The sequence below is a fragment of the Papaver somniferum genome, chromosome 4 (assembly GCF_003573695.1).
Source record: "Papaver somniferum cultivar HN1 chromosome 4, ASM357369v1, whole genome shotgun sequence".
NCBI lineage: Eukaryota > Viridiplantae > Streptophyta > Magnoliopsida > Ranunculales > Papaveraceae > Papaver > Papaver somniferum.
In genome coordinates this window covers 13,252,419-13,264,781 of record NC_039361.1, presented here as the reverse complement: position 1 = coordinate 13,264,781, position 12,363 = coordinate 13,252,419, and the positions used below count along the sequence as shown (strand labels likewise).

The 12,363-nt window shown below is 39.0% G+C and overlaps 2 protein-coding genes across 2 annotated transcripts; one reads left to right on the top strand and one right to left on the bottom strand.

Annotated features, from left to right (window-relative positions):
- Positions 1–7,616: 7,616 nt before the first annotated feature.
- On the top strand, positions 7,617–9,822 carry LOC113273545 (pyruvate decarboxylase 1-like). The gene is made up of 5 exons (XM_026523229.1): positions 7,617–8,141; positions 8,227–8,390; positions 8,473–9,123; positions 9,232–9,538; positions 9,646–9,822. The coding sequence occupies exons 1-5, from the start codon at positions 7,617–7,619 to the stop codon at positions 9,814–9,816; spliced, it is 1,818 nt and encodes a 605-aa protein (XP_026379014.1). The 3' UTR covers positions 9,817–9,822.
- Positions 9,823–10,844: 1,022 nt separating this feature from the next.
- LOC113272032 (F-box/kelch-repeat protein At3g06240-like) lies at positions 10,845–11,983 on the bottom strand. The gene is made up of 2 exons (XM_026521947.1): positions 11,677–11,983; positions 10,845–11,587 (listed from the first exon to the last, which is right to left on the bottom strand). Exons 1-2 carry the CDS (start codon positions 11,981–11,983, stop codon positions 10,845–10,847), a joined length of 1,050 nt encoding a protein of 349 aa, XP_026377732.1.
- Positions 11,984–12,363: the final 380 nt, after the last annotated feature.

Below are 12,363 nucleotides of genomic sequence, written 5' to 3'. Positions count from 1 at the left end.
GGAAGTGATAACTCCTTCCATGATTGGATGAATAAATGGTTCCAACCTCATACTCCAACAACAAGTTGGAATGTTACTTTAGCTACCATTTATTGGTTCATCTGGAAGGGCATATGTGATATGATCTTCAGGAAATTCACACCTAATGCTTCTGATACTATTGGAAAAATTTATCAACACAAATGTTCCTTCAATAGAGTGCTTCATAACCCAACCAATATCCATAATAATCTGTACTATCTTCAAAAACATGATGACAGAAATGAAAAACTGATATCTACTCATAAAGACAGATTTGGAATCACTATTAGCATCGATTCTTTGGATGTTCTTCAAACTGATATTAATGGAGACACCTTTCTAACACTAAATTTTCTATAATTGCTCTGTCCTCTGCAGGATCCTAACCGAGAGCAAGAAATCTTAAAGACTATATCTTTAGACCCAACAAAGCCTCAAGAGGAGAATCCTTAGCGTTGGAATGGGTAAAAGAGCTTCACGAGGCCAGTATCAACTTTAAAGCTCAAAATGAAGATACTCTCGAAGCCATTCTGCAAGAATACAAACAAGAATTTGAAGGAAGGTTCAGTCATGCTTATTACCAAATGAAGGGGGGAAACTTTGAAGCAATTGATTTTTTTTCTGGGCGCTCTAAACAAAGTAGACCATCACCAAAATCTTTCGTCTATTAAATTAGCTAATATTTCCATCCAATCTTCTCTTTTTGGAAACTTTAACTAGAAAGTTCCAAATCTCCAGATTTTTTTTAAAATCTCTTCGATCTCTTGATGTAACGGATATAACTCCGAATCAGAATACTATGTATTATATGGGAAGCTATCAGCCTGGTGCTATTCCTAGCCCAGCTGAAGACACCACTGTTTGTCTGAGTTAGATGCTCTCTCCAAGTCAGCTACTCTATTTTCTTATAAAAATAATAAAATATTTTCACAAAATATATCAGCCACACACTTATTAACATCTGACAGTTCTAAATTTTGCTGACATGCCAACTCCAACTTTACCCGTCTTTTCGCAAGCCAAGCCAAGCCAAGCCAAGCCAAAACTTCGATTGATATTACTTTCCCTTAATTCTAGGAAATTCTTGATTCCCTCTCGGTCGTCTTCTTCTTCAAATAGCAGACACTCTACAACTACATGATCCAGTAAAAATAGCATAAGAGATATACTATCTCTTCATTTAATCTAATTGACAACCTCGCTCCCAATACGTGATCTAGGTATACATATATATGTAGTTGTCTATTGCCTGGTTTGCATGAGATGAAAAGAGTTTCCCAATTTTGACGATGATCAATGAATAATTAATTAAAAATATCACAAAAGTTATGTGGGATTGGGTTCACTTTTTTTTCTGAAGCATATATTTATTATAGAAAGCTTAGATTACAACTTGTCGTGGGTATGTGGTACCCATGGAGTCTTGAAATAAAATGTGATTGATAAAAGATGGGATTGCCTGGTCCCAGATTTTGGTTGAATAATTTCCTGTTTGGCTTCCATCTGCTGCATGATTTGTCAATCCGTCCGTTGCTTGGATTCACTAATAATGGTCTAATATGCAGTTATTAAAACAAAGTTATTGTATTCCCCAATTCAATTGTGAAAACCAGGACAAGATCATGTGAATCATCGTAAGAAACTGGTATTTCTTAACAATAAGAAAGGTGTTTTGAGTTTTTTAACCATCAATACTAGCAAATAGCAAGGATCTCGTATATTATATTATATTATTTTTGTTTTTGTTTTTTTTTTTGATTCTGATCGATCAAAAATTGATTTTCTTTTTATTTCAGAAAATTAATCATTCTTTTTTATTTTGCGGAGAATAATTACTCAATTTAATCAAATAATACATAACCCGAAGTTCCGAACAGAGTAACTTTTTCTTCCTTGTGCATGTTGGTGTAGTAACAAGAAGTGTAAGAAATTCCAAAATCTTCTGAACTAACTTTTTCCTGGATTGTAAGTAGAGAGTTAACTTGAGGGTAAACAGGTACAAAAACATAATTTTCTACATAATTTTCTTTGTTTATCTCTTAAGAGCAGTTTCTATGGACTCAACAAACTTAAAGTTTGTTCATTTTGCTCCCACTATGAACTCAACAAACATGAAAAACAAATGGACAAATCGATAAAATTGTAGTGTTTGTTGAGTGAGATGGAAGAACAAACGCACGCTTGATGTTGAACCGGGCGGCTGAAGCAAAAATGCTGACATGTGAAGTCCACCCGCGAGGCTGTACAAGATTCGCTCACGTCCCATCTTCAACCGTCCATTAATTCTTTTTTTCATTTAAATATCAGAACTAGTGACAAAACCCCTAGGTGAACAAACTAGTGATAAGAAAAAACCGGTCATATTATTTCTACAAATAAAAACCGTTTCAAATAAAACTGGGACAAAAACCCCAAGCCAAATAATAATGTGTAAATTTAGTTTTTGTTACTTTTAAAAAAGCCAAACATACCCTTCGACCTTTTCTTCTTCTTCTCTGATTTCTTCTTTCTTCCGTCTCCTTCTCCCACCACCATCATCACCACCAGCAACAATGGAACTACACGATAAGAACATCGCTGATTCAAGAGGTGAAGAATTCGAGAGACGTTTTATCTTATTCATTTCCCTAAAACTGAGAAAAGAAGAAGCAGCAGCTGCCGCTGTTTTATCACTTGAAATTGAGAGTAAATATCGTTGCTGCTGATCGAGAAATAGGGAGATGAGAAAAGGGTAAGATAGAGATGATGGACTTTGGTAAGATTCAAGATGGGTTGAATCTGAGATTGCAAGAAATTGGATCTGCATCTCGTCTGGGGTTGATTCAGAAATTGAAACTCAGAGTTGAGTTAGATTGAGAAGATGTGAAGATGGGTTCTGTTAGCTTCTGTTGAATTCAGTTGTGGAGTTTTGGATGAACTGAAATTGGGATCTGGAGAAATTGAGGGTTTGTGTTGGTGTCCTTGAGGAAAAAATTAGGGATTTTCTGTCAATTCGAGAAATGAATGAGGCCGCTGGTGTTGAGGATGGATCTGAAGAATGATGGTGGTGGAATTATGAAACAGAGATGAGAAGAAATCGAAGATGAGCTGCTGTGGTTGCTGGTGATAATGAAATCAGTTAAGCGGAAATAGAACTGTAGGTGATGGAAATGATGCATTAATGAACTTGGTAAACTACGTTTCGATTTGAGATGGGTTTTGGAGTCGCAAGATGTTGTTGCTGGGCAGATTCAGATGAGAAAAGAATGAGAAGAAGATTAATGGAGTTTTTGGTGTTGTGTGTTGACTGAATTGATGCCTCAGCTTCTATTGAAATTGCAGGTGACGATGGATTTTGACTAAGCAGTGGAAGTGTTTATTGGTGGTACTACAGTTCAATGAGGTGGTCATGGAAGTGAAGAGAATGAATTGAATAAGAAGTGCAGTTTGTGCTGAGAACTAGTGTTTAAGAAGATGTAATGTTGATGCTGTTGTTGTTACTGTGGTCTGATGGCAGAGATGTAGGTGCAGTTGTCTGGTGGTGTTAGCTCTAGCGCAAGGACTGGAATTGCAGGTTAAGCCATGGATTGCTGGTAGGATTTAAACCAGTTGAAGACTTGTGTTGGTTGGTATGAAGGATAAAGAAGATAATGACATTGCCTTGTGAACTGAAATGATGCAGGTGGAGGTTATGGAGCTGTGAATGGGTTAAGAATCTATGTTTCGCAGTGGTGGAATGTGAAGCTGTAGATGACAGGGAAATGGTGGTTGCTGCCATGGTTCAGCTGGAGCAGTGGAAATCTAAACTTCAAGCACATTATAAACTTCAAGCACATTATAAACTTCAAATGGAGCAGTGGAAATCTAATAAGAAGAGGATGACAGACAATGCTGCAGATGTAGATTATATGGCCATCCCTAGTATGGCAGAGGGGATGGTAGGAGATGAGCTACCAAATATTATTGAGATTGCTGCCATTAATATGATGCGTGACGATAGAACTGAGGTATATATAACCTTCTTTTTTATTTTAATCCATCTGTTTGAGTATATAGAATTGGTGATCTCGTAATTGTCTTAGTTATAGGGAAACTGTAGGATTCTTATTTTGTCTAGGTCATGCAAGTTAATGGATGGTAGATGTTTTAGCATTCTCAGTGTATGTTGGCATAGGTTTCAAGTATCTAAGGTGCACATCAATGGAACCCGCAGTATGTTACGAATATTGATACTCTAAAATAGAGCCAGTTACTTGCATATCTTTAAAACACAAACAAAGTTATCTTGTATCTGCTTATCTCTTTTTATTCTTCTCTGACTGAAAAATAGCTGTAGGTCTATATTTTTCAAGCACGAGTTTCAGAAGTTTCTTAAGTTTGATTAAATAATGAAGCTATCATTTAATGTACCTTAACCAATAGACGATTTAGTCATTTAGTGAATATATATTAATGTTATCCAACTGTACACACTTGTCCTGGTCACTTGGCTTTTACATTTGACTCATCTTAATTACGTATCTGATAGCTAACCTAATTTACACACTGCCAACATCATCAACATCACAATTTTTTTGTATTAAGAAGCAGAGCATCAATTCAAGTCCATATCAGAAGCCTCCCAAATTCTCAGTAAGGCCACCACTAATCCCAAGCGGTGACGAACAAGAGAGTCTGGAAGAAAGTATATTAGGTTCACTAGGGAAGCTGTTTGTCAATGCCGGGGAATCTGCAGCAGAAAAACTGGTTTCATCCTATTTACGATGAAACCAAAACTGGTTTCATCTTATTTACGATGAAACCAAAACTGGTTTCATCCAATTTACGATGAAACCAAAACTGGTTTCATCCAATTTTAGCTATGAAGATGACGGTAGTGGTGGTGCTGGTGCTATTGGTAGTCGAAGATGGAAGTGGTCTGTAGTGCTGGTGCCAGTGGTGGCAGATTTCAGCGGCGACATGGGTGAATGACGTTCGGCGGCGGTGGTAGGCGGCAACGGTGCTGGTAATCAGTGATGGCGGTGGGCGGTCATGGTGCAGGTGGCGGTGCAACAGGTGTTGGCGGTGGCTGGTAGTGGTGGTGCAATGACGCTGTGCTGGTCGGTAGTGGTGCTGGTGGTTGGTGATGGCGGTGGACGGTTGTGGTGCTTGTAGTCGTGCTGGATGGTGGAGGTGGCTGGTAGTGGTAGTGCAATGACGCATTGCGGCGGACTGTGGTGATGGTGGCGGCGCGGTGGTAGTGGTGGTTGGTCACGGTGGTTAGCGGTGGTGTTGGTCGCGGTGGTTATTGGTGAAATGACAATATGTGGAAAAATGATGAAACCAATTTCGGTTTCATCTAGTTTTGGTGAAACCAACTTTGGTTTCATCATTTTTTCCTAGTTTATTTTGGTTTGGTTTCATCATTGAAGCTGTGTTGGCGAAATGACAATACGTGAGAAAATGATGAAACCTAATTAGGTTTTATCTAGTTTTGGTCATTTTTTCCTAGTTTATTTTGGTTTGGTTTCATCATTGAAGCTGTGTTGGCGAAACCAATTTTGGTTTCATCATTTTTTCTGTTTGGTTTCATCATTTTTTTCTTATTTTGTTGAATATTGATCAATGAAATTCATTTTTTTTGGCGGTGGGGACTGGTTGGTGGTGGTGGTCGGCGATAATGGTGGTGTTGCTGGTGGTGGTGGTTGGCGACAGTGGTGGTCTGTGGCGGTGGTCGACGGTGGCGCGGTGGTGGTTTTCGGGGATGGAGGTGGTGGCGTTATGTTGGGTGGTGGTGGCGAGGTGGTAGTGGTCGACAGCGGTGGTTGGCGGCGGTGGAGGCGGTGGTGCGGTGGTGGTTGGCGGCGGCGCGGTGGTGGTTTTCGGGGATGGAGGTGGTGGCGTTGTGTTGGGTGGCGGTGGTGGTGGTGGCGAGGTGGTAGTGGTCGGCAAGCGGTGGTTGGCGCGGCGGTGGTGCGGTGGTGGTTGGCGACGGCGGTGGCGCGGTGGTGGTTAGTGGCGGTGGTGGCGTGGTGGTGGTTGGTGGCGGTGGAGGTGGTGGCGCGGTGGTGGTTGGAGGCGGTGGAGGTGGTGGCGCGATGGTGGTTGGCGGCGGTGGAGGTGGTGATGGTGGTGGTCGGTAACGGCGGTGGGGGCGGTTGACAGTGGTTGTTTTTGGCGACGGCGGTGGTCAGTGGTGGCGGCACAGTGGTTGTTCTGCTGGTGGTGTTATTTTGTGGTGGTAATAATATAATAGAAATAAATTGTGGGGTTGATTTTTATTTTTGTTGGGGTGATTTAAAATTAAAGGTGGAATTGTTTTTTATTTTTGTTGGGGTGATTTAAACTAGAAGGCTAATATAGACAATTTATGTTAAATAAAGTTTTTGTGAACAATTTGTTTTGTTGGAGTTTTTGTATATGAATAGTGACACCGTACAATATATATATAGAAAGCGATGATTGGTAGTGGGGCACACTAATCATAATATTAGAAAAGAAAGAGTAAAAAAATCGAAAAGAAGGGACACCAATAACTATGTATAGAGTTTTATATTAAAGTTAAAATTATAATAAATTGAATAATGTATTTGTTTTGTACTTTTAGTGAATGCACGATCCGGTAGGCGACCAATTCACGAGCGCGGGGGACCAATTCACGACCGCGCGTGTAACATTCATCCGTTGAGTGCATTTTCCATAATGGAGAAACGTGTTTGGCCATTGCCATAATAACTATCTTGATAAGGTAATTAAGTTATTGGCTTGGCTTGCATAGGAGCCGAGTAAAAAGGAGTTATGGACAGTAAGATATACACAAATAGAAGGTCAGGATATTTTGTCAAAATGTTTTGTTTAGCGATCCCGTTGGATAAATAAATCTTATTAAATAATGATTCTTAATTCTAAAATATATTTCACCAAATCTTTTCCACCATAATTATTTTCATTTCCTTGTTTTGTCTTGCAAATATGTTTCACCAAATGTAATAAAATCTTAAATTAGGTTGGGAAACAAAACTTACACCTAAACAAAGAAGTTGCTAAAAAAAATATCATGTAGGAGATCAATTTCCCCCACCCCACCCCCAACTTTAAGGAAAAATTAAACACATTATTTTAAGGATGTCTTATTTATATTGTCATATTTGAAACACATAACCACTATTAAAAAAGCTCTTAAAAACCGGGAGATTTTTTATTTTTGAAGCATTAGAAAATAACTTATGATTTGATTTCTTTATTTTGAAGCCTTGTTACCTCTTTTTTTCTTTCTTTTTGAAGGCATACTATATAAATCCTCGATAAACTTAAAATCATTATATGAATCGATAAACTTAAAATCGCTTTATTCATTTATTTTCAATATATCAGAATATTCTCATTCCTTATTTCCCTAAAAATGAAATTAATCCTCTTTCTTAATTAAGGAAAAACATGCGTCAGACTCAAATAATTTTAAGCTTGGCACAGGCGTGCACACAGACGATCTGTTTTTTTCTTTCTTTTCTCCCAAGTTAAAACTACAGACGCATTCTCTCATTCCACCATAAATACAACCATGCATATGTCTTTTTCTTACACACAAATTCATCTTCTTTCTTTCTTCCTCTCAAATCAAACCCTAATTCTCATTAATGGATTTCAAAGTTGGTTCTGTTGATACACCCAAACCGGCCAATGGAGACGTGGGTTCTTTAGCTGGAAATCAAGTATCAACCCTTAAGACGTCGGCATCATCAACACAGTTATGTTCAGCTGAAGCAACATTAGGAAGACATCTAGCAAGACGTTTAGTACAAGTTGGTGTGAGTGATGTATTTGCAGTGCCTGGTGATTTTAATTTAACATTACTTGATGATCTCATTGCTGAACCTGGGCTGAAACTAGTTGGTTGTTGTAATGAACTGAATGCTGGGTATGCTGCTGATGGTTATGCGAGATCTCGTGGTGTTGCTGCTTGTGCTGTTACTTTTACTGTTGGTGGTTTAAGTATTTTAAATGCTATTGCTGGTGCTTACAGTGAGAATTTGCCAATCATCTGTATTGTTGGTGGTCCTAACTCTAATGATTATGGGACTAATCGCATCTTGCATCATACTATTGGGTTGCCGGATTTTAGTCAAGAGCTTCGTTGTTTCCAGACCGTCACTTGTTATCAGGTATGAATCTTTGCTTTGGTTATTGCTATGTGTTTGTGATTTTAGTGGTGATGATTTAGTTTCTTGGTTTCTTGTGTTTATCTAGGCGATTGTTAATAACTTGGAAGATGCACATGAACAAATCGATACTGCGATTTCGACAGCTTTGAAGGAAAGCAAGCCTGTTTACATCAGTGTCAGCTGCAACTTGTCTGCCATACCACATCCCACGTTTAGCCGAGAGCCTGTTCCATTCTGCTTAGCACCCAAGTAAGAAACTTTATGGTGTTTTTCAATTCTTGGGTGTTGGTTTTGCTAGGTGTTTATGTTTTGTGTTTATTGTGGATTGCAGGTTGAGTAATAGTTTGGGTTTGGAAGCAGCAGTGGAGGCTGCAGCAGAGTTCTTGAACAAGGCAGTAAAGCCAGTGATGGTGGCAGGGCCAAAACTAAGGGTTGCCAAGGCTTGCACTGCGTTTCATGAATTGGCTGATGCTTGTGGTTATCCAGTTGCGGTGATGCCATCAGCCAAAGGACTAATGAAGGAGACTCATCCACATTTCATTGGGACTTACTGGGGTGCAGTAAGCACAGCTTTCTGTGCTGAAATTGTCGAATCTGCTGATGCTTACATATTTGCAGGACCAATCTTTAATGACTACAGCTCCGTTGGGTACTCACTACTTCTGAAGAAGGAGAAGGCGATTATCGTTCAACCTGACCGTGTTGTGATTGCTAATGGACCTGCATTTGGATGTGTTTTGATGATGGATTTCTTACCAGCATTGGCTAAGAAACTTAAGCGAAACACAACTGCTTATGAGAATTACCACAGGATTTATGTTCCAGAAGGGCTTCCTCTTGAGTGTGACCCAAAAGAGCCATTGAGGGTTAATATATTGTTCAAACACATTCAAACGATGCTATCAGGTGACAGTGCTATGATTGCCGAGACGGGTGATTCCTGGTTTAACTGCCAGAAATTGAAATTACCCGAAGGGTGCGGGTGAGAAATTTGCATCAACATCATATTCTTGTTATGTGCTCTTGTTTATTTTTAGTGTTTCTAGAATTCACATAAGAACATACATCTAAGTAAGTGTTGTCGCTGCAGGTATGAATTCCAAATGCAGTATGGGTCTATTGGTTGGTCAGTTGGTGCAACACTTGGATATGCTCAGGCTGCAAAGGATAAGCGAGTAATTGCTTGTATTGGTGATGGAAGCTTCCAGGTAACTGCACAAGATATATCAACAATGTTGAGGTGCGAGCAGAACCCCATCATTTTCCTGATAAATAATGGTGGGTACACCATCGAAGTTGAGATCCATGATGGACCTTACAATGTGATCAAGAACTGGAACTACACTGCCTTAGTTGATGCTATTCATAATGGTGATGGCAAATGCTGGACCACCAAGGTATATTGGGATATCAACTTTATAATTTGCTTATGTTGAGATTGAAAATGTACGGCTGTTGTAAGGGTATAAACTTTTTAACTTTTATGCCTGTTTGATGACTATAGGTTCAATGTGAGGAAGAGCTGGTGAAAGCGATTGAGACTGCGACTGAAGTTAAGAAGGATTGCTTGTGTTTCATTGAGATTGTAGTTCACAAGGATGATACAAGCAAAGAGTTGCTGGAATGGGGTTCAAGGGTTTCCTCTGCAAACAGTCGTCCACCAAATCCTCAGTAAACACGTCCGGAGCCCAAAGCTGATGCCATTAAGAAGTCAAGTTTTATGAACAACCGAGTCTAGAAAAATAAGTTCCATTACGGTATTACTACGTTATAATTTAAGTTAAGGTGATCAATTTTTATTAGGGTATCATATGTCTGTTTTGATTTCTCAGTTACGAAACGAATTGCTCGATTTCATAGTATTGTTTGGTGGAGAGATCCATTATTCATTTAAATAAAATATTAATAGTATTTGGATATTTAGTATGCTTGTTCGATCTGGTTACTTTCGATTTTCTCCAGCAACAATTTTATTTTTACATATTTTGAGACTGAAATGGCAAAATCATTCTAGGTTACAAGACAACTGATCTCACTGGAACAGCACGTTGCCAGTCTTGAAAAACATCCTGTAGTAAGTAAGAGATGCAGGGTCTCTAGGGCTCAGAGATATGGTCAAGAACCTCAAAGAGTGCCGTTGTGCTAGGAAATTTCTGTTAGTCCGAGTAAAACCGATTTATAGGAAAAAAAAAAACGCAAGCAATCAAATTTGATGTTAGCAGAGAATATAGCAGTCTGGATTGGTTGTGCACCTTCCTCGACAATGGGCCGTGATGATAACTCATTGCCTTGCTACTGAGGTATGCTGTACACATGCAGACTCTTATCTCTTGTTCATGCAATTGAATTACTGTCTAGTCAATAATGCAAGGATTGAAGTTAAATTCAAAACAGATCTATAATATGTCCTCCAAAGAGCTATACGAAGCCAAACCAAACACAGAAACTGCGAGACGGAAAGAAAGGTAGAAATAAGAAAACTAAGAGGCGTTAGTATTCGAAGATCCCCTCATTACACCGATCAAAAATTTAACCAAATGCATAAGATATGATATTTCCTACCTAACTAGCACCTTGGTACTCCAGTCGCAATCTTTTTCTCCACATAAGTACCGGATCTAAGTGATACTAAGCTGTCCACATAACTAAACCGACGTATGCTTGTCGTATATATCCTGCTTTTAGTAGTACTATCGGGCATGTTCACTCTTCTAACTCTTCCAGTTTTCGTATCATACAAAAGCAAAAAAGCAAACCCTCGGAGGTATCTAATAGAATTTCACAATTTTCAAAAGACCAAATCGGTTTACAAAATGAATATCTTGAACTTGATAGTGGAATATTCCAAGCTCCATATTCAAATGTAAATTGCTTAATCCAAGATTCTTGCACTCCATATTCCTGCATCACCCAAACATCGATCCAAACAAATCTCACAACAGATAAACAAAGACAGTCTCCCAAACCACCCACATCTTTATTCAGATCGTCATCATCGCCCAATTCTGGTGGAGGTGCAATAATTCCATCAGGAAAAGGCAGATGTATTGATCTCTCACTGCTAACATCAAAAGCAACTATAACTTCAGAGGAGCCTTCTTTCCCAGTGGTCACACAGCCTAACCAGTGAAGCGCTCCGTTGAGAAGCACACCAGGATATCTTCTTTCACGAGAAAACTCGTAATGTTTTCCACTTCCAACCCTTCTCCAAGAATTCGACGCTAGTGTATAAACTTTCCCATCAAAAAGACCAAGATATTTTCCAATTCTCACCACCTTATAATCGCCGATTAAGTTATCATTACCAAATCCATATCTAAAGTTATACCCATCATACTCAACCATAAAATCACATCCAGACTCAATTTTCTTATATTCACCGGTCATCGGATTCCAAATACAAATACTATTATCATCATCTTTACCAATTGTACCACTAGCAATACCTAAGCAAATCAAGCCATTACAAGAACCTAACATTTCAAGTACTTCGATATCCTTATAAACGGATAATCCATAAGAACAGCTCCGTTACATTTGAATGATGATGGTATTAACTCTAATGACAACGATAATGATAATGATGATGCTGATATTGAAGCATAATCTATTGAGTAAATTGTAGGGTTAATATCTGAACAGTACTTGGAGTGACTGATAATGAGTCTGTGATTCTTGTTGGTATGAACTGTCTGATTAAGACGAGTTTTAACAAAACTAGGGTCACAAAGAAGAGAACACCATAGCTTACATACACACCTACAAATTCCAATGGACTTCAAAGGTAATCTTAGATGAATATCTACCTGAATCTCTTCCGGAAGAAGAGTTGCCATTGCCATGGCTTGTTCTACGTCTCGTCTTGTACGAAAGTTGGATTTCTGCTGATTATCTTCTTCTTGTAGGGAATTGGGAGATTTGGGGAATTAGGTTTTCAAGAAGAAAGAATTCGGTTTATGTTACGCTCACGTGAACAAAAATATATCACGAGCTCAGACGGTTCATGCCTCATGGACCATATATGGGCGTTGCCACTAAGATGTGGACGGGACACATCCTCTGAGTACGTGGCCCCTGTCCTTTGAAGAGGCTAACATCTTGTTTGTTTGCCGCTGACTCGACGTCTGGATCTGAGTCAACCTATGACTCGGCAGAGTCAGTAGTCAGGCCGTTTGTTTTTCATTTTGTGTCAGATCTGACTCAACCTATGACTCAGACATAA

Excerpts from the sequence above, each read along its gene's own strand:
- LOC113273545 (XM_026523229.1), top strand. The coding sequence starts at position 7,617 with ATGGATTTCAAAGTTGGTTCTGTTGATACACCCAAACCGGCCAATGGA. Across the intron at positions 8,391-8,472 it reads CCATTCTGCTTAGCACCCAA|GTTGAGTAATAGTTTGGGTT; the intron begins GTAAGAAACTTT and ends TGTGGATTGCAG. Across the intron at positions 9,539-9,645 it reads GCAAATGCTGGACCACCAAG|GTTCAATGTGAGGAAGAGCT; the intron begins GTATATTGGGAT and ends TGATGACTATAG.
- LOC113272032 (XM_026521947.1), bottom strand. The coding sequence starts at position 11,983 with ATGGCAATGGCAACTCTTCTTCCGGAAGAGATTCAGGTAGATATTCAT. Across the intron at positions 11,588-11,676 it reads AATACCATCATCATTCAAAT|GTATTGCTAGTGGTACAATT; the intron begins GTAACGGAGCTG and ends TGATTTGCTTAG.